This window comes from Dendropsophus ebraccatus, chromosome 1, assembly GCF_027789765.1.
Source record: "Dendropsophus ebraccatus isolate aDenEbr1 chromosome 1, aDenEbr1.pat, whole genome shotgun sequence".
Classification (NCBI taxonomy): domain Eukaryota; kingdom Metazoa; phylum Chordata; class Amphibia; order Anura; family Hylidae; genus Dendropsophus; species Dendropsophus ebraccatus.
Genome location: NC_091454.1, coordinates 91,816,479 through 91,838,952, shown reverse-complemented (window position 1 = coordinate 91,838,952; position 22,474 = coordinate 91,816,479). Strand labels below are relative to the sequence as shown.

At 44.4% G+C, this 22,474-nt stretch overlaps 1 protein-coding gene across 1 annotated transcript in view; it reads right to left on the bottom strand.

Annotated features, from left to right (window-relative positions):
- Nucleotides 1-21,327, bottom strand: part of TBC1D15 (TBC1 domain family member 15) — a 92,178-nt gene extending 70,851 nt beyond the window's left edge. Inside the window, exons 1-5 of the mRNA XM_069975279.1 lie at nucleotides 21,245-21,327; nucleotides 13,667-13,765; nucleotides 11,434-11,508; nucleotides 9,642-9,780; nucleotides 2,629-2,839 (exon numbers count right to left, since the gene is read on the bottom strand). Coding sequence (XP_069831380.1) covers nucleotides 2,629-2,839; nucleotides 9,642-9,780; nucleotides 11,434-11,508; nucleotides 13,667-13,765; nucleotides 21,245-21,268 — 548 coding nt within the window. The 5' untranslated portion in view covers nucleotides 21,269-21,327. The remainder of the gene's footprint in view (nucleotides 1-2,628; nucleotides 2,840-9,641; nucleotides 9,781-11,433; nucleotides 11,509-13,666; nucleotides 13,766-21,244) is intronic.
- Between the last annotated feature and the right edge of the window lie 1,147 nt (nucleotides 21,328-22,474).

The following is a 22,474-nucleotide window of genomic DNA, read 5'->3' as shown; positions in this document are numbered from 1 at the left end:
CATCATTGTGCAATTCAATATACTGTCAAAAAATAAATATATAGATAAATATACATTTATTTATATATCTATTTTTTTTAACAGTATATTTAATTGCAAAATGATGGATTCGTTAGAAATAAATTATTGGGTTATCCTTCGCCATTCCGCAGTGTGCACCTACCCTAAATCTTTAAGTGTACCCTGAGGTACTCTCACAAAGTTTGGAGAATTTCATACCGACATCTCTTATTGGGACGGTACTGGCGGATAAGACGTGTCTGGGGGGCAGCGTACGCTATGCTACCCCCAGACACGTCACTGGATGATGAGGATGATGAGGATGAATGGAGGAAAGAAGGATCCCCCCATTCATCCTCACTGGCTGTTTCGGTGTCGGAGGCAATAATAACGTATCCCTCTGACGCCGAAAACACCCTGGGGGCCATCTTTATACGGGGATTGGTATATGGGGTATGTAGTGGTGTAGTGTCAAACTTTATTCAATGTAGTGTGGTGTAATGTAGTGTTTTTTATGTGTTTTTTTACAGTAAGTATAAAAAAAAAACCTACGCCAACAAAGGAGTTGCTGATAAATGCTGCACTTATGTGCGGCACTTATCAGCAGACCTTGGCAGTAGAATATAGAAAAAAAACACCCTACGCCAAAAAGGAGGAGTTGCTGATTAGCAGCGCACTTTCGTGCGATGCTGATCAACACTCAGCAGCGATAGGGTGCGGAAAATAGGAAAAATAATTTGGGGAAAAAAAACTTTTCTACATTCTGAACATCCCTGTAGCTGCTGATAAGTGTATTACACATATCAGCCGCTAGAGGGCAGCAGAGCGCAAAATCCGGAAAAAGACGAGGCTGGAGCCGAAAAAAGCCGATGGGGACCGCCGGAAATAGCCGAAGACCCGACGGAATGACGGAGGACGCCCCGAACCCGGAAGACGCCGATCAGGACCCCGGGACAGGTGAGTAATGTACAAATACCTGCTCTGGACACCTCAGCTACCTAGCTGAGGGGTCCAGAGCAGGTATTTACTATTTTTGTGGACCCTGATCGCCAAGCCACCGGCCCAATCACCGTGAACGGCCGGCCGGTTCACGGCGATCGGGCCGGTGGCACCGTGACCACCATTACTTTTTACAGTAATGGCGGTCGGTGCCGTCCTCGGACAGCACCGACCGCCATTTTTTCCGGGTCATCGGGTCACCGATGACCCGGAAAGGTTCCGATCGCCGCTATTGGCTGATCTGAATTGATCAGCCAAAAGCGGCGATCGTAAGCACGGGGGGTGTTAACCACCCCCTGTGCCGAGAAGCTAAGATGGCCTGCTATGATTTATAGCAGGCCATCTTCCCCAATCTCTGTGTGCGAACACACAGCGATCGGGGAAACATTGGGCGTAAATTTACGCCCTGATGCGTTAAGTACCAGGGCGCGAGGGTGTAAATTTACGCCCGATGTCGTTAAGGGGTTAATAATAATAATAATAATAATAAAATAGCGCCAGAAACCAATCAAAATACACTTGACAAATAAACAATACACATCCATCGTTTTTAAAGAGAATGTGTCATCAGGAAAAGACCAAATGTTTAAATCAAGTTTATATTACTTAAGAATTTGTGGTGACTCTTTTTTAAATTTCCAATTTTACTATCCACATTATACAATGACTAATTCTCTCATCACTAGTTTTCTGTTCTGTCTGTTTTGAGGCTGCTGTAAAATGCTCTCTTAGGAACTACATCAGCACACCTAACACTAGTAGATAGCACTGGTATGAGACAATAACAACTCCCTGTCAAATGACCTCCTGAAAAGGTTACAGAGTATGCTCAGTGCAGTGTAACATTCATCTCATGGGACAAGTTTAGCATATCACTAAATGCTGTTCAAAACAGCTCAGGTAAGATGACAGCCTCCATAGCAATGTACAAAAACAAAAATTACAGTTAGAAAATAGAAACATGACCATGTTTCAGTATGTCTCTAATTAGAAAAAAAAAAATCTAGGTCAAACACTCCCTTTAAGGGTATGTTCACACTGAGTAATTCAGGCGGAATTCCGGGACAGAACATTCCGCCTGTCTCAGTGTGTCATGTCACTTCTTTGAGCGGAGAGAGTCGGCAGCGCATGCTCTTCCATAGACAGGCTATGACACACTGAGACAGGCGTAACGTTCCGCTGCGGAATTCCGCCTGAATTACTCCATGTGAACTTACCCTAAGAGCACAAAGGGAACAGATGGGATATACAAGTTACATGATTTGATAAGCTAATGAAGGATTTTGCATGGCAAACAAAGAATTGTGTTGAGAGTTTTTCCTCAAAAGAAGCATTCACAGACATTCAAAATTAAATGTATATAGTTTGGTTAATGTGTATTTTTAGCTCAGTGTCTCAACATTTACTAATACTAAAGGGAAAACATAAAAAGATTCCTTTTGATGCTATCCCTCTGTGTCGTGTACGTTTACTTATTAATGCATCCAGATGTGCCCTGACGTATAAAAAGTAGAGAACCTTTAAAGTACAAAAGAAAAGTTTGCACTGCTCTATTATTAGTTATATATTCTGCAATTCATATGGAACAGGAAAAGACCTAGAGCAGAATATGATACATATGATACTTACTCACACAGCACCACATATTTTTCAAGGCACTCAAGCAGAAGATCGCTTCCTCCTTGATGGAAGTGGAGAGCTGGAAGGATAACATCATCCTTCAAGCAGAAAACAAAATAAGACCAGCCCATGCCTTCTTTGTTCTGTTTAATTGACTTGAGGTCGGTCAAGCTGAAGAGGAATGACCACTTGCTCTGAATATTTATGGGATTTTGAACACCTAAGAAAAAGTTTTAAAAAAACATTATTGCAAAAAAGTTTGTAGAAATGGAGCTACATTATTTTAGGTAAAACATTTAGGCCCTAAACCAACTTATGTGCCCAATCAGACAGATACCGCACTGTGTAATAGGGCCAGAAACCAACTCACATAAAAACAACATGTCAAAAAATAACCTGCCATTGGCCACACATCTTCAAGTGTAATAGGAGATGTGCAGGTGACAGCCGATTAACACTAGCGTCCCACCATTATCAAATGTCGAGGGCCACTTGGACATTTAAAAAATCATTCAAAGGCCATACACAACAAGACCACCGCACTCAATGTTATATTGTGTGCAGCAGTGATGTAGCGTGGATTGGCGGCACTCGATACTCCTAGAATTGTAGTAAACCCCCCAAAGATTCCCCTGTGGTATTGTTGTTAAGCCCCAATGATGCCCCTGGTATTGTATTAAATCCCCCCTCCCACCAATGATGCCCCAGTACTCTAGTTGAGTGATTTTCAACCTTTTTTGAGCCGCGGCACACTTTTTATACCTAAAAAATCCCAGGGCACACCACCAACCAAAATGGCACAAAATGACACTAAAACAGTACATATTATACATATAGTTAATAATATAGATTCTAAATGTATTTATACTCACTCCTGGGCCTGTTTTCTTCTCCCCCCTGTGCTTCTCTCCACCATACTTTTCTCCCCCTACTTCTCTCCCCTGCTTCTCTCCACCATACTTCTCCCCCCTGCTTTCCCCCCCCCCCCATGCTTCTCTCCACCATACTTCTCCCCCCTGCTTCTCTCCACCATACTTCTGCCCCCTGCTTCTCTCCACCATACTTCTCCCCCCTGCTTCTCTCCTGTGCTTCTCTCCACCATACTTCTCCCCCCTGGTTCTCTCCTGTGCTTCTCTCCTGTGTTCTCGCCACCATACTTCTCCCCCCTGCTTCTCTCCTGTGCTTCTCTCCCCCATGCTTCTCTCCTGTGCCTCTCTCCACCATACTTCCCCCTGCTTCTCTCCTGTGCTTCTCTCCCCCATACTTCTTCCCCCTGCTTCTCTCCTGTGCTTCTCTCCCCCATGCTTCTGTCCTGTGCTTCTCTCCCCCCTGCTTCTCTCCACCATACTTCTCCCCCTGCTTCTCTCCTGTGCTTCTCTCCCCCATGCCTCTCTCCTGTGCTTCTCTCCACCATACTTCCCCCTGCTTCTCTCCCCCATGCTTCTCTCCTGTGCTTCTCTCCACCATACTTCTCCCCCCTGCTTCTCTCCCCCATGGTTCTCTCCTGTGCTTCTCTCCACCAAACTTCTCACCCCCCTGCTTCTCTCCGCTGTTTCTCTACCCCATCCCCAGGTTTCTCTCCCCCCCCCCCCCCCCCCTTCCTCCTCACTTCCTCCGAGATGGTCGCCGCTGCTGTCCGCCTCACCTACTGGCCGCCCGTAGGGCCCGGACGTGCTCCTCCAATTAGCGGAGACCGGGAGCGTGGTGCGCTGCAGCGGGCCGTAGCGCACACGTTGATTGGATGCGTGCATCACGGCCCGCTGCAGCGCACCGCAAAACCGCCCACATTATAATCCGCCACTGATCACTGCGCATTGCCGGGGAACAAAACACAGGGGCACCATAGTTTGGGGAACTTTCCCCGCGGCACACTGGTTGAAAATCACTGCTCAGTTAACCCCCAGGATTTCCCCTAGTATTGTAGTTACACCTAAATACACACTAGCCAACCCAAACATGAGGAGTGAAGGTACTTTCGGGCTATGTTCCCACACAGCAATTGAAGGGGTTATCCAGCGCTACAAAAACATGGCTACTTTCCCCCTACTGTTGTCTCCAGTTTGGGTGGGTTTTGAAACTCAACATTAGGGGGAAAAGTGGCCATGTTTTTGTAGCGCTGGATAACCCCTTTAATGCATGTTTATTTGCACTATTTTGCAGCAAATTGTGCAATTCTTGATGAAATCTCAATATTTTCTCAGCAATTCGGTCAAAAAATAACAGCACAAATAGCGCTATTTTACCACAAAATTGTGAAATTGGAAACCACAATAGCACTCACTAACTCTACGTACATTAAATGCAATGTGTGAACATAGTCTTACAGGGACAGATTGTGGTTAATTAGTGTTCCTAGGGACGCTAATTTACCTGATAATTGTCCTGGGTAAAATGTCTAGCGCTCAGCCAACAAGTGAGCAAACACTTGTTCGTTCTTTTGTAAGGCCAGTGAAATCATTTGTATCAGCCGCACATCTCTCTGTCTAAAAAGGGGATGTGCAGCCAATAACAATGTACGGCCACATGAACTATGCAGTGATCATTTGTGTGGCCAGTCTGCTCCATTAATTGGGCCAGGTAAAAGGGTGCTCACAACAGATTATAATCAATGAGGAAAAGGGGTTGAGACAAAAGGCTAAAGTGCTTAACTTCACCAATAACCCAGCCGTCTTTTATAAATAGGATAGTGTAAGTAAAGAAAGGTGGACCAGTCACCGACCAATTTCTGTACGTACAGGTCTAAATGCCCTATTACACAGAGATTATCTGCCAGTTCAGGCAGTTGTCTCCCGTGCATTAGAGCTAGTGATCAGCAGCTTGTTCATCGATTGATGCTGTCTTTCAATGCATCAAAAAGTAATCCACTGTCAGCCACACATCAGCTAACAGCTGCACAAATGTTGGAACGGGCTGCACAAATATCGCTATCAATGTTACAGAGCCTGGCTGCACGATTATTAAGCCATGCAATAGGCTCTATAAGCATACGCAAACCTGTGTTGATCCACAGGAATAAAATTCTTGTGAGGCAGATGCCAACTCCCCCATAACAGGGAAAACATTGCAAATACAGGCCCCTTTTAGCGTACAAACACACACACCGTATATGCAGCAGATACGCAGCAGATTTGCTGCTGTGTTCAGTTATTTAGATCTAATTTGTTGCGTATCTGCTGCGTATCGCAGCAGAAAATATGCTGTGTATACGGTGTGTGTGTTTGTACCCTTAAACTGGAATTAATCATCACAACAATTTGTGGCACAGTAAACAATCCTTAACCCCTTAAGGTCAAAGCCAATTTTCGTTTTTGCGCTTTTGCGTTTTCCATTCTATGTTTAAAAGTCCATAGCGCTTGCATTTTTTCACCTAGAGACTTATATGAGCGCTTATTTTTTGCGAAAACCAATTGTACTTTGCAATGACAGGCATTATTTTTCCATAACATATGCTGCGGAAAAAAAAATCATTTGCGCTGTCAAATTGAAAAACGAATTTGTTTTGATTTCGGGGAGTTTTGCATTTACGCCGTTCGCCCTATGGTAAAACTGACTTGTTATGCATGTTCCTCAAGTTGTTACGATTACAACGATATGTAACATGTATAACTTTTATATTATCTGATGGCTTTTAAAAAATTCAAACCATTGTTAACAAATATATGTTCCTTAAAATTGCTCCATTCCCAGGCTTATAGCGCTTTTATCCTTTGGTCTATGGGGCTGTGTCAGGTGTCATTTTTTGCGCCATGATGTGTTCTTTCTATCGGTACCTTGATTGCGCATATACAACTTTTTGATCACTTTTTATTAAATTTTTTCTGGATTTGATGCGACCAAAAATGCGCAATTTTGCACTGACGCCGTTTACCGTGCGAGATCAGGAATATGATAATTAATAGTTCGGCTAATTACGCACGCGGCAATATCAAATATGTTTATTTATTTGTTTATTTATTAATTTATAAAATGGGAAAAGGGGGGTCATTTTGACTTTTATTAGGGGAGGGGATTTTTTTATTAATAAAAAAACATTTTTACATTTTTTTTTTTTTACATTAACTAGAAGCCCCCCTGGGGGACTTGTATATACATAGCACTGATCTCACATAGAGATCAATGCTGTGTATATACACAGCAATGATCCATTACATCGGTGATAGATTGCTATGGCCTGCTGCAGGCCACAGCAATCTATTGCCGAGCCGGGATCAGCGTCATTGCGACGCTGAGGCCCGGCACGGGCAGAAGAATGGATCTCCCCCCCGCGATGCGATCCCTCTAGACACCAGGGATGCTGTGTACAAAGCACTTCAATGCAGCTGTCAGGTTTGACAGCTGCATTGAATTGCTTAATTAGCCGGAGCGGCAACGGGACCCGCACCGGCTTATAGAGGCACTGCCGCGGGACCCCGCTCTGAACACCCCCCGCAGCACCATGACGTACCAGGTACGTCATGGGTCGCTAAGGGGTTAAATGTGATGCTGGTGACCTTAAGCTCCACCTAACGGAAAGGATGTCCCCTAGCAGTGGTTACAGGCCTAAATACAAAATGATCACTAGAAAGATCTTCGTACTGTCCATTTATATATTTTTACAATTTAATCAGATTGGGAGAAAAATACATTTTAGCGGCAAACTAAATAACCCCACACTTCCTGGAACTGTAATCCACTCCTTCCCTTATTTATCTTGGCTGCCCTTCTCTGCTCTTGATCCATTTTGGCCACGTCCTCCCTAAACTATGTCTTTTCATGCAACATGGTTTTATGTTGCAAAACTGCTAAAACTTAATTAAAAAAAAAATAAATACATATTTGATATAGCTGCATTCATACCAATTCTCAGAACAGAAGATAACATGCACTGTACTGTGAAAAAAAATATAGAACAACGCACTTTCTTGCACTGCTTTAACCCCTTCCCTCAATATATGACGTATTGGTATACCATTGAAGGGTATGTGCACACTGAGGAAATGTGACAGAAAATCCGTCGCGGAAATCGCCGTTCGCGCCTGCTCGCGGACTGACGCGTCTCCGCCCGTGTCATAGACTTCATTCTATGCACGGTGGATTCTGTCGTCCGTCCAAAGATTTACATTTTTTACAAATTTGCTAATTGTCACTTGACATTAGAAAAAAAAACTTTAAAAAATGATCAAAAAGTCCTACCTACAACAAAGTTGTACAGTTCAAAAATCGCAGGTCATGGGGCAAATAAAGAGCCCACAAGTGGCCCCACTGATGGGGAAAAAAAAACTATTAAGAGCTAGATTTAAACAATTATGACAATTTAGAAAACCTATAATTTGAGAAAAAAAAGTTTTAGGCCAGGTTCACAATATGTATTTTTTTATTTTGACCCTTTAACTGCCTTGTTATGCATGTTCCTCAAGTTGTTACGATTACAAAAATATGTAACTTGTGTAACTTTTATTATATTTGATGGCCTTAAAAGAGTAAATGTTCCTTAAAATCGCTCTATTACCAAGCTTACAGCGCTTTTATCATTTGGTCTATGGGGCTGGTTGAGGTTTTTTGCGCCCAAATCTGTACTTCCTATCGGTACCTTGATTGGGCATATGAGACTTTTTCATTGCTTTTTATTACAATTTTTCTGCATTTGATGCGACCAAAAATGCGCAATTTTGCACATTGGAAATTTTTTGCGCTTACGCCATTTACCATGAGTGATTATGAATGAAATAAATTAATAGTTCGGCCGATTACGCAAACTGCAATATCAAATATGTTTATTTATAAAATGGGAAAAGGGGGTGATTCAAACTTATTAGGGGAGGGAATTTTTTATTAATTTAAAAAAAAAACATTAAAAAAGTTTTTTGTTTTTTTTATACACTAACTACTCTAATCTCTCATTGAGATCTATACAGTATTGATATAATGCATAGATTAATGAGATCTATGTTCTATCCTGTAATAGGAATGCCAAGCCTGGATCATCGCAGACCAAGGCCCGGTACAGATGCGGGGATCGCTCCTTCGCAATCACGTCGCAGGGGGGGGGGCCTTCCCCCCTAACTAGACACCAGGATTGTGAAAAATCTGCATTTTAAATGCAGGTGTCAACTTTGACAGCTGCATTTAAAAGGCTAATTAGTGGACACGTCAATCGGACCGTGCCCGCTAATTGCCGCGGCCCCGGACTGCAGAAAGCCGCGCCGCCCCCCTCTGAACGCCCTTAACAATGCAAGGGTGTGCATTTACGCCCTTGATCATTAATGGGTTAAACAATGGCCATTGTTTAATCACAGTGGCTGATCGCTTTAACCCCTATGGAATCCCAGCTGCAGTGTATACACACTGTATACACTCTGGCCGGGATTCCATGTGGCCGCACAGAAAACTTACATGTCTATTTTGTGCAGCCGCACAAAATAGACTGTGCACACAATGTAAAGTATAGCTCCCGTACCTACTTTAAATTACCTACTATGGCTAATTGGAGTGCAAGCACACCCGAATGTGCCTGCATTTCAATTAAGTTGAAGTGATGTTCTGGCCGAAACCGCAGTATTGGCCGGGTTAAACATCTCAGACAGCCGCCATTCTGTGACACGGAATGGCCGCTGTTTTGCCATGTGTGGCCTTAAAGTATTAAAGTAATACAAAAGCTACGTAAACATGGGTGTTGTTGTAGAATCAAGATAACATTTCAGTTTTACCATAAAGTGCACTGCGCAAAAAATTAAAACTCCCAAATATTGCATTAGTGGTTTTAAATTTTACCCTAAAAATAATATTTTTTTGCTTTTGCTCTACATGTTTATAGTCAATAGAAATCGAAAACGAAAGAATGAAAAATGGCTTGGCCCTAAAGGCCATGAAGGGTTTTAAAAAATGTATATATAAAAAAGTAAAGCCTAATTAACAAATTAATGGGAAAAAAACATGGCTCTTGGGAGGAAAAAAATACTAAGGGATTGATATTTTAGAAATAATCTTTATTGCAGAAACTAATAAACCTATTAATGCTACAAAATGGCTGTAGAAATACAGACCTCCATTAGTAAATTGTCTCTTCTTAAAAGAAACGGTGTTAATCATATCCCATTCTGCTTCATAACTGTTCTGATGTTCAGGACCACCAACATTTCGTTCTTTTGGAGACTGATTCCATTGTACAACAGAACTTGAGTCCTTTGATAAAGTTCAGGGTAAACATGTTAGAAAACATAAAAGAGAATTACCTAAAATACATTTTATCACCACCAATGCTGCTTAAAAGGGGTTGTCCAGCCTAAGCGACCAATATATGCTGCTGGCAGGGACAAAGCAGTGATATATAGTCATCTGTCCGGCTCCATTTCCCAGGATGCCTGCTTTCCGGCAGGCAGCAAGGCGGAATTTGCAGATGAACAGGACAAGTAAGTATATATCATTTCTTTGTCTCCCCCCCCCCCAGCAGCATACATTAGGCTGGACAACCCATTTAAAGAGGATGTACCACCTGGTACACCCTCTTTAACCTAAACCCACTGATCGAACTGCGCTGGCATGGGGAGGCCGGGAACCAGACTGTGCTCAAGCACTGGAGGCGGGCCGGGCCGCCCCCAATGGGAGGGAATTCCCTCCCCTGTATGACGCGGCTCCATTTATTCTAAGGCCCCGTTCCCACTGAGCAAAACAAGCGGAATTGTCCGCTGCAGAATGCCGTTAGACTCCCCATTATGAGCGGGAGGCTATGGGAGGCGCGCTCTCCTGCCCTGTCCGCGCTGAAGAATGAACATGTTCATTCTTCAGCTCGGACAGAACAGGACCGCGCACCTCCCATAGACTCCCATTATGAGCGGGAGGCTAACAGAATACCGCAGCGGAATTCCGCTAGTTTTACTCAGTGTGAACGGGGCCTTAGGGATCCGCGTCATACATGGGAGGGAATTAACCTCCCACTGGGGGGGGGCCAGGCCCGCCTCCAGTGTTTTAAACACTGGCTGGTTCCGGTGCATAGAACAGCGCCGTGCACGGAAAACGGGCCTCGGTCCGAAAAACGGACCGCGGCACCGGCTTCCCCGTGCCAGCGCCGTTCGATTAGTGGGTTTAGGTTAAAGAGGATGTACATCCTCTTTAAGGTTATTTACTGTGCATCACTAATGGATATTGATGGGAATGTATAAAAATAAATGACACTATTTAAAGGAGAAGTGTGGTGAAAATTTTTGTTAAAGTATTGTATTGCCCCCCAAAAGTTATACAAATCCCCAATATACACTTATTATGGGAAATGCTTATAAAGTGCTTTTTTTCCCTGCACTTACTACTGCATCAAGGCTTCACTTCCTGGATAAAATAGTGATGTCACAACCCGACTCCCAGAGCTGTGCGGGCTGTGGCTGCTGGAGAGGATAATGGCAGGGGGACACTGAGCAGCAGAGCCATACTGCAAGTCAATTTCCTTGCAGATTTAGTTTTCTCTACCTTGTTTGCACTGTAAGGATATATTCACACTCAGTAAAAACGGTGGCAGAGCTCTCCTCCGCGAAAAATCCTGCCTGCCTCAGTGTCCCACAGAATTGACACCTCAATTCTTTGGGCGGAGAGCGGTGGGAGCAGAGGGGCGCAAGCCCTCCCATAGACACACTGTGGGACACTGAGGCAGGAGGGATTCTGCGGCAGAGCTCTCCACCACTTTTACTCAATGTGAACATACCCGAATATGCTGCAGATATTCCTCCTGCAAAATCTGGTTAAAAAATCCAAAGCATATCCATTGTAAATGATAAACCAAAAGCAGTTTTTTTGGCTTCAGATACAGATCCTTGGTGACAGGCCCTATTTTGACAAATAACCTACCTTTACAGCACAAAGTATATTTGAGGAGTCCAGTGTTTCTTCAAGAGGCCTCCAATCTACAATGACTTCCATATCCTTAAAGCCAAACACAAGCACACAAGAATAGGAGGTTACATTTATAAATGGTGTACTTTGCTTGTTGCTATTTGTCTTGTACACAAAAATACAGCCTTTAGCAAGCCCATTACAGCATATGTTTACTGATTTTAAAACAGCATTAGGCAATAATAAAAAATAAAAATAAAAACTCAAAACGCTTCAAGCAGGGAGCAGTTTCTTAAAAAAACAATGCGGGAGATTTATCAAACTGATGTAAAGCAGAATTGTCTTAGTTGCCTGAGCAACCAATCAGATTCCACCTTTTATTTTCCAAAGAGTCTGTGAGAAATGAAAGGTGTGGAATCTGATTGGTTGCTAGGGGCAACTGAGCCAGTTCTACTTTACAGCAGTTTGATAAATCTCCCCCTATGTGTTATCAGAATATAACCTATTGTTTTCATAAATTTTTTATGTCACATGTATTTTTAAGAAGTTTTGGCGATTTTTATTTAAAATTTTATTTTAAAGGAGTACTTCAGCACTCATTAATGAGCTATTACACAGTTATATAGCCCTTTTAGCATTTATCAGCAGATCCCGACCCACTTTTCCCGCCGCCAGAGGTTTTGACTCTTTTACTTTCATACTGACTATTGGCCTGACACATCCCCATCTCTGCGCCAATGAATGGATTTTTCAGGTTATATATTCATGGGGGGGGGGCGTCCTTTCCTTTTCTGCATGCTGGGTTCCTGTTCTGTCTTTCATAATAAGGATGAGACTGCTGCAAAGTGATCAGTACAGCATTACAGTGAAAAGTGACATCAGTATATAGAGAAGACAATAGGTACTCAGCCTCCCCCTCACCTATAGAATGACTACTGCACAGGTCCCATAGGTCACAGCGCAAGCTTGCTTACATATCTGCCATTTAAAATGAACTGTGTATGTGTTAATGGGACTTGCTGTAAAGCATATCACTAAATGCTGTTAAATACTGCTCAGTTAAGATGGTTGCCTCTTTAAAGTGACACTGTCACCCCCTTTTAGCATTCTGACTTCTCTACACAGGTGTAAAGGGTAAATTTAGCAGTTTTCATACCTTATTTTATATCATATGTCATTATGCTTGTTCAAGTAAAAAGTCATCTTTTATCAACTGCAGATTATGCTAAGAGGGTGGGGCTTTCCCGAGCAACAGCGCCAGATGGCCCTGCTTACATCCCCCAGTTGGCTCCGCCCCTCAGTGATGTGATTGGCATGTAAGCCCCGCTCCCTCGATGCCCATTGGAATGGGCCGACCTAGAGGGGGTGGGGCCTAGACCTTTAGGCCAGCCTGTTCCATTGGTCAGCTAGGGGGCTGGGCCTATATCAACATGGAGGGGCCAACAGAGTTGTCATGGGCGGGGCTAAGTTGCATTGTTGCCGTGAAGCCCCGCCCACTTAGCACAGTCTGCAGATGATAAAAGATAATTTTTTATTTGAACAAGCACCATGATGTAGGATATAAAATAAGGTATGAAAATTGCTACATTTACCTTTTACATCTGTGCAGAGAAGTCAGAATGCAAAAAAGGGAGTGACAGTGTCACTTTAATAATGTACTAAAAATAAACTTAAAAAATTACAATAAAAAAAAATGGAAACAGATGAGGAAAGGAATAAAATTTCAGTATCTGGCTCTAAATAAAAAAAAGAGAATAAAAGCTAGACCACACATTCACTTTAGGCATGTTTAGCTCTCCTGAGCAGGCAGCTTTTATCTGCAATTTTGTCTACAACAGGCAATTTGCACACATACAGAAAAGGTATGGTTGGGGTCAATTATTTAGACCAGTTCCCATTGTAAATTTGTTACACACTTATAAGCGCACTATTTTTATGCACTCCACTATATATGTACTGTACGAGTGCACTTAATTCACTCTGCCCATTTATTGCAACCCTATAAGAACACTTGTGCCTATGTCCTTCAACAAAATGTAATCAAGTGACACAAGCTGGACACTGCCATCTTGTATGTTAAGCCGCTAACACTTCTGAAGTGATGCCCATTATTCGCTTGTAGCAATTCCAGCTATGAGTAGATACATTAAAACCAAAATGACATGTTAGAGAAAACTATTTCCACTGTAGACTAGAGAGCCTGTGGCACCTCAAATTACCTGCTATACTTCATACTGATAAATAATACCTTTTCTATAACCCGCAGGGTTCCTGGAATTAGGCTGTCTTGATCTTCTAATTTCCCACATGAAGAATGTATGAAGACCCCTTCCTGGTCATAGACCACCTGGAATGCAAAATAACAAGCTTTTAAATTTGTAGCAAAAAATAAATTATATATATATATATATATGGAACACAGCCGAAAATTCATTTTAGGTTCTGTTTGCACTTTTATTACAGGATCTTTACTTAAAGCAGTAACAGGCAGCCTGCTTGGGCGAGATGGTGTAAAATAAAATACTGCACACTCACTTCATCCAGTCCAGTGCTGTTGCTTTGGTCTGTACTATTCCCTTTATTTGCATACCCTGGCAATGTGCTCTCTCTGGTCTGCTGGTGACTTACCAAAAGCATTGCAGCCAATCATTAAGGCCAGTCATTGGCTGCAGGTTGCCCCCTGTGTGTCATCAGGGTCAGCCACCAAAGTACATCAGTTAGAGACATAAATAAAGCTAGTAGTAAGGTCTTGAGGCGCTGGATGGAGCAAGGATAAAACAGGAGAGTATTGCTTCTTATGTATCCAGATTTTACCTCTGATCGCCCATGGTGCACACAACTCCTTGGCACTGTGCGGGATATAATTGAGGGTGCTTCTGAGCTGGGTGGGGCAGATCACAGATGTCCTGCACCCAGACCTCCACAGGCCACAGGCCCAAGGCCGCAGGCTACGAACAAAGCAACTGGCCATGGATCTGAATTTACATCTGCAGATGAAATTGGCGCTCAGAAGCCAGAATAAACTGTTGTGAATACAGCACATGCAAGGGCCACTCCCCCTACACCTTTCTAGCAAGAGCGGTGCAGAGGGCAAATATCTGCAGAATTTCTGCACCACACAAGCGTAATTTATGCAAATATTTGCCCTCTGTGGCGCTTGAGCACCATGATAAATCCCCCACCCCCCATATCTCTACACATTTAGGCTATGTTCACACACCGGCCGTCAGAGCTCTGATGGCTGCAGAAACATTTTGTTTTCCATACAACCGGGGATGTATGTTTTCCATACATGCGACGCATGCACAGGACTGCATCCATATGCGCACGGAAGACCAATAATGGCCACTGTTTGTGGAACAGCGTCTGTTATTAACAGACATGTAAAAATTTTTGCACGCCCGCACCGAACAGCTGTCAGTGCGGCATGTACATGACATTGATTTAAATGCAATGCCGCCCAGGCTGAAAAGAACGGCCACTATTTTAATTGAAAAAAATTGGTCATTCTTTAAAAAAAAAAAAAAAAAATTTACATTGTGTGAATATACCCTTACACTCTACCCATCTAGTTTAACCACAGCTTATAGAGCAGAGTGCTGGTTGGGGGGGAAAGATTAGCATATCAGGTGAAGGAGGAAAGTTTGGTAAATAAATGTATGCACAAAAATATTTAACTTGATGAGCCCTACAAGATTAACTATAATAGCTGAGATGACAATACCCCTTTAAGTCTTTCCTGATGTCTTTTATGGTTAAAGCGTAACTGTCATTTCAGGGTCATGTTTTTGAAAACATTAAATATCAACAGTTCAAGCGATTTTAAGAAACTCTGTAATAGGTTTTATAAACCAAAAGAGTTTCCTTCTGGACTGAAAAAGCAATCTCCCAGCCTCCCCCCTCACATCAGAAGGAGCAGGATTTCTGTCTCCATTATGTGGCTATGGAGAGGGGAGGGGCTGTTAGGAGTGACTGAGCACGGAGCAGTCCTGCACAGCACAACACCCTGCAATCTTCTCTCAGTAAGTTCCTAGATAAGCCCTGACCTTTCTGACACCAGAATCCTGGGTCCTATTCCACGGGCCGAGGAGGGCCCGATCAACAATGTAAACGAGCGGCGATCTGCTAGTTGGCCGCTCGTTTACTGGACCTATTCCACGGCCCGATGATCGTTGAGCGAGGGCTGCAAGGACATCGTTACCGATGTCCTTCCAGCCCTTGCAGCATCATACATTACCTGTCAGGTCTTCTCCGCGCTGTCTTCATCCCCGGGTCCTGCGCGCTCTATATTCAGAATGGCCGGTCAGCTGACCGGCCAAACTCAGTCAATCACAGGCCGCGGCGGTCCCGGCCTGTGATTGGCTGAGCACTCCGTTAGCTGACCAGCCATTCAGAAGATAGAGCGCGCAGGACCCGGGGATGAAGACAGCGCGGAGAAGACCTGACAGGTAATGTATGATGCTGCAGACTGTCAAATCGTCGGTCGCCCGCCGCGCACCGCTATTCAACCGTAGCGATGCGCAGTGGGGGAACGATGATTTTAGGTCTGGCCCTAAATGAACGATCAGCCGATGACACAATCATCGGCTGATCGTTCTCTCTATTTCACCAAACGATTAATAAAAAGCCCCCTCCCCTAATAAAAATCCAAATCACCCCCCTTTTCCCATGTTATGAATTAAAATAAACATGTTTTGTATCGCCACATGCATAATCGCCCAAAATATTAATTTATCACATTCCTGATTTCGCACAGTAAAAGACATAAGGGCTAAAAAATTCCAAAGAAAAATTGTAATAAAAAGCAATCAAAAACTCGCATATGCGCTATCAAGGTACCGATAAAAAGAACACATCATGGTGCAAAAAATTACACCTCACACAGCCCCATAGACCAAAGTATAAAAGCGCTATAAGCCTGGGAATGGAGCGATTTTAAGGTACATATACTTGTTAACAATGGTTTTAATTTTTTTTTACAAGACATCAGATAAAATAAGTTATACATGTTAAATATTGTTGCAATCGTAACGTAATTGAGGAACATATATAACAAGTCAGTTTTACCCCACGGCGAACGGTGTAAAAACAAATAGCCCCAAATAAAAAAAATGATTTTTCTTTTACAATTTCACCACACATTAAATTTTTTTCTGGTTTCGCAGTGTACTTTATGAAAAAATTCAGCCTGTGATTGCAAAGTACAATTAGTGGCGCAAAAAATAAGGGCTCATGTGGGTTTCTAGGTGAAAAAATGCAACTGCTATGGCCTTTTAAGCACAAGGAGGAAAAAAACTAAGTGCAAAAATGCGATATCCACTGCAAATCCTGGTAGTGTGCAGTTCTATGGGTTACATATTCGCAGCGGAATTATCGTTCTGCTGCGGATATGTGACTCGGCCCCTTTAACCCCCCGCGGCCCCGGCCCGGAGCATACATTACCTGCACGGCGCTGCGGCTGCATGTGAGGCTTCAGGAAGCGAGCCTGACTGCGGAGCAGGTAATGTATATGCTTCAGCTGGTGGGGGGGTTAACTGGGCAGTCTCCCGATATACTGGCAGCGAGATGTCTATCCCGCTGCGAATATGTCTGCCCATAGACTTTACAGGGCAGGGATAGACTTTACAGGGCAGGGATCCGCAGTGGATCTCACTGCGAATTTGCAGTGAGAAATCCACTGCAGATCAGTCATGTGTGAAGGCACCCTTAAACACAAAAATCTGTGTGAGACTTTCTCTCTGTCTCCCCCTCCTTTCTGAGACTGCTGTTGTAAATAAGTCGCTGGCTTTATCTGCAACACTGTAGTTTCTTAGTAACGCCAGCAGGATTCATCACAACGATTTCATTAGCAACTTGACCTCAGAATAACCCTCCCAGCATAACAAAGGAGCTACAATGTTGCAGATAAAGCCAGTCAGGGACTTGTTTACATCAGGTGTCTCAGAAGGGAGAGGGAGACAGAAAAACACACAACAGAAAGCAGAACTGGGAGAAGGAGACTGCATAGATAATAACAAGCATGGAATTAATTGTTAGTCTCACCATGGGAAGCAGCATATCAAAAGTTATGTTTGCGTGGAATACCTCTTTAATGAAATGCACTTATCTCTAAGATAGATACATGACTATGTGTCAAAATACAATCTACAAAAGAAATAATCTATTTCCTCACAGCCCTCAGAAAACACTGGCAAACTGCCTTTTCTGTATGGCATGTTTATTCTGGGAACTGTCACTGACACAAAGGCAAAAGTTAGAATACAAACTTGTAGATCACAAAAGCAATTTCAATATCCACTCAATAGAAAAATACAGAGTATTAAAATAAGTCTCTGGAGAGAAAACAAAAAAAAGTATCACACACTGCCGTGCATAAAGACCTGTTATTCTACAGAATAAGGAGATGATGAGTAGCAAGTCTCAAGGTGGCTTAGCTACTCCTAACATCCTTTATTATTACTGGGCCACCCACCTTCAGCATATTCCCTTTTGGTCAACCTGTTCAGCATGTGCCAAATGGGTACAGATAGAGAAGCTTATGGCATAAGGATCTGCCCGTGTCCCCTGTTGGGTCCCATGAGTTTCACTAGGTACATATGGTCTGTCTGTGCGGAGCGGTTTAAGCTCTTCTCTGCTGCTTCCCCACTTATATCCTTCCTATACTCTCCGACTTTTTCTCCTGGATGCAAGTCTGCTGTTGTGAATGCCTGGTCTCTCTCTCGAGCGCTCCTTCCTTTCAAGAAGCTATCTGAAAGATATGGGTTACCTAGCTCTGAACGTTTCATTTACATCTAGTTGCGTCATTTCATGACTTTGACACTGGGCTCCACCACGTTGTTAAAACCGACCTGCTTTGAGCAACTTGCCAGTGCAGGCCCATAGACAAAATGGCTGATATCTGATATTCATGGCATTCTATTCTAAATCCACCCCCCACCCCCCACACACACATACACACACTCCAATCAGACACAAGTACATGGACTTTTCTCCGGAATGTTGGCTGATAGTTTGGGATAGAATGGCAACCTCCCCTGTTTGCCTCACATATAAGGAGACTCACTAAAAGATCCTTAGGATGTGGTATCATACATATGAGCTTCTCCATAAATATTTTTTTTTCTTTCTTTTGATTCTCTCTAATATGCTGAGGGCCCTTTTCTTGATATGATCGTAAATAAGAATGCCATTTATGTATATTTGTTTTATTGAAAATTTCAATTAAAAATTACAGATTAAAAAAAAAAAAAAAAAAAATGTTATTCAATAATTGTCATTAACTCCCGGACAAGTGTAACAGGTTACCAATGTCTCATGGGTTGTGTGTCAGAAAATCCTGATCAGGATGTCTCAAAAGACTTCAGGAAAGCATCAGGATTTCCTGACATGAATCTGTTTTTATCTTTAGGATTTCCTGACGAGGAAAAAAAAGAAATGCCCTAGTATAAACTGCACATGCGTATATATGTATCCACATGGCCCCTCGTGTACCCTGTCACTGTCTCCATTTTTGTTGCTCTGCAAAGGTCAGTGGGGTGCAGTGGGGAGCTGTACTGTGGTCCAGGGGGTTCAGTGGCTAACACCGCTGAGGTACAGGGATGGGGTGGGTGTCATAGGTGGTGCAGCGCAGCGGGTGGAAATCTGTGCATCAGTCAGCACTGCTAAGGGGGGGGGGGGGGGGAGGTGGAAATGCATGCTTTCCAACTGTCAGCAGAGACTGCAAAGTGGATCACCAATAAAAGTCATATCCTCGGAAGTCATATCCTCGGGCTGCTGCTAAGTATTAGATGGCTGATAGTCATTAAACAGCCTATGGGGCTATATCCATGTTTTCCAAGGTCTCCCTGAGGCGGCATCCAACATTGCCAAGACCGAGCTTCTGGCAAGTTCACTAAACATTACTCATAGTGCCCCCTATGGGTATGTGCACACTACAGAATACACGTCGTCTCCGGTTGAAGATCCGGTTGAAGTCCTATAGACTCAATTATATTCACCAGCGAATGCCACCATCCGCCCAAAGAACTGACATGTCATGCAGGGATCCGAAATGCCAGGAAAGAAGCAGGCACTGACTGATCTCCCCAGGGCAGGGATACCACATGCCAGGATAGAGGGAGGCACTGACTGATCTCCCCAGGGCAGGGATACCACATGCCAGGATAGAAGAAGCAGGCACTGACTGATCTCCCCAGGGCAGGGATACCACATGCCAGGATAGAGGGAGGCACTGACTGATCTCCCCAGGGCAGGGATACCACAAGCCAGGATAGAGGGAGGCACTGACTGATCTCCCCAGGGCAGGGATACCACATGCCAGGATAGAAGAAGCAGGCACTGACTGATCTCCCCAGGGCAGGGATACCACATGCCAGGATAGAGGGAGGCACTGACTGATCTCCCCAGGGCAGGGATACCACATGCCAGGATAGAAGAAGCAGACACTGACTGATCTCCCCAGGGCAGGGATACCACATGCCAGGATAGAGGGAGGCACTGACTGATCTCCCCAGGGCAGGGATACCACATGCCAGGATAGAAGAAGCAGACACTGACTGATCTCCCCAGGGCAGGGATACCACATGCCAGGATAGAGGGAGGCACTGACTGATCTCCCCAGGGCAGGGATACCACAAGCCAGGATAGAGGGAGGCACTGACTGATCTCCCCAGGGCAGGGATACCACATGCCAGGATAGAAGAAGCAGGCACTGACTGATCTCCCCAGGGCAGGGATACCACATGCCAGGATAGAAGAAGCAGGCACTGACTGATCTCCCCAGGGCAGGGATACCACATGCCAGGATAGAAGCAGGCACTGACTGATCTCCCCAGGGCAGGGATACCACATGCCAGGAATAGAAGCAGACACTGACTGATCTCCCCAGGGCAGGGATACCACATGCCAGGATAGAGGGAGGCACTGACTGATCTCCCCAGGGCAGAGATACCACATGCCAGGATAGAGGGAGGCACTGACTGATCTCCCCAGGGCAGAGATACCACATGCCAGGATAGAGGGAGGCACTGACTGATCTCCCCAGGGCAGGGATACCACATGCCAGGATAGAAGCAGGCACTGACTGATCTCCCCAGGGCAGGGATACCACATGCCAGGATAGAAGCAGGCACTGACTGATCTCCCCAGGGCAGGGATACCACATGCCAGGATAGAAGAAGCAGACACTGACTGATCTCCGCAGGGCAGGGATACCACATGCCAGGATAGAAGCAGGCACTGACTGATCTCCCCAGGGCAGGGATACCACATGCCAGGATAGAGGGAGGCACTGACTGATCTCCCCAGGGCAGGGATACCACATGCCAGGATAGAAGCAGGCACTGACTGATCTCCCCAGGGCAGGGATACCACATGCCAGGATAGAGGGAGGCACTGACTGATCTCCCCAGGGCAGGGATACCACATGCCAGGTACCCAGGCTGCACAGCCACATCACCCAGGCACCTAGATGTGGGCAGCTATGCGGCTGGGTAGGCTCAATAGCTGCCATTCCCGGTACAGGAAACCATAGGAATGTCATAAGGACAGCAGTGTGCACAGGTCACAGCCGTGGTGTGCTGCACCGCCCCCTATAACCGGCGCCCGCCAGCAGCCAGGCACACACTGTACCAGGAATAGTTACATATACTACGGCCGGTAGCCATGGCCGTCACTATTGCAGGGTATTTCTAATATGCACATTGTAGGCCGCTATACCAACCTAAGAGACCGCATCTGTCTAATATCACTATGTATACATAACATAACTGCGGCCTGTACATGCTTCCGGCATCACCGATACAACTAAACTTCCTTTTTCCGTTACCTTTCCGGTGACAGGGGCCGCCATCTTTGCCTACGAGTGTTTACGATGACGTCGCACTCCTCACGTGTCCAGTGGAAACCGCTTCCTCCTGCGCATGCGCCGTGCAGTCTTTCTGAGTCACTGGGCGAGCATGTGATGTGTCACGGGGTGCGGACGCGTGTCAGCTGACGTGATTACCGTTTGCAGAGTTCCAGTAATGATAACGCAAGCCTGTAGATGTTGCGTCACGTACTGGAGCAGGATCCGTCCTGTGTCCGCAGGGGCTAGAGAAGGGAGGCTGGCTAGGAGTGCGTTATTACCTAATCCAACCACATGTCTTCTGTCTCCAGCACGTATACAGACTAGTGCACCAAACACATCAATTACTCTGAGGTGAAAGCTACCTGGCAATCACAGAGGATAGGCCCCACCCCCTTGACACTTTTAAAGGCACAAATAAAAGGGTTTATGAGAATAAAAACCCAAACAGAGGCAACAAGTGGAGGTTCCAATCTCTATCCAGCCGTGGTGCCTGCTCAGTAGTTGGTCAGGGGTGACAGATTCACTTTGAAGTCCTTCTCATGATTGGGGGGACTCTAGCCATCACACACTTATGGTCCTTTTACACGGAACGATTTATCGTTCGTTTTTGCACCATAACGGTCGAATTTCAACGATAATCATACGTGTAAATGATCAAACGACGAGCGAGAAATCGTTCATTTTGATCTTTGAACAAGTTCTCAAATTATCGTTGGGCGTTCGCAAAAAATTTGCAGATCGTTCCGTGTAAACAGTCTTTCAACAATTTCACCTATGTGTGAGATAGGCTTAAGCGATCTCATAACGATTTTTCCGTACAATGTATCGTTCCGGCTAAACGCTGACCGTTATAAAAAAAACATCATTCAAAATCGCTAATCGTGCGATCGGGCGAATTATCGCTCCGTGTAAAAGCACCATTAGCTATTCTGTGGAAAGGCAAGTGCTGTTATTAGAAAAACCTCTATTTTAGGGTGCATTCACACATACAGGATCCGCATCATCCTGTACGTGTGAACGTACCCTTAATCCAGCTTTACCTGGTGTAGCATGGGCACATTTTAGCACCCATATTACAGCCACAAGTCCAAACCCAACCACAGGTCTAATAATCCTCACAATCTGGATTAAGTGCTGTAATGATGCGTTTACACAGGCAGAATTATCTGACAGATTTTGGAAGCCAAAGCCAGGAATGGATTTGAAAGG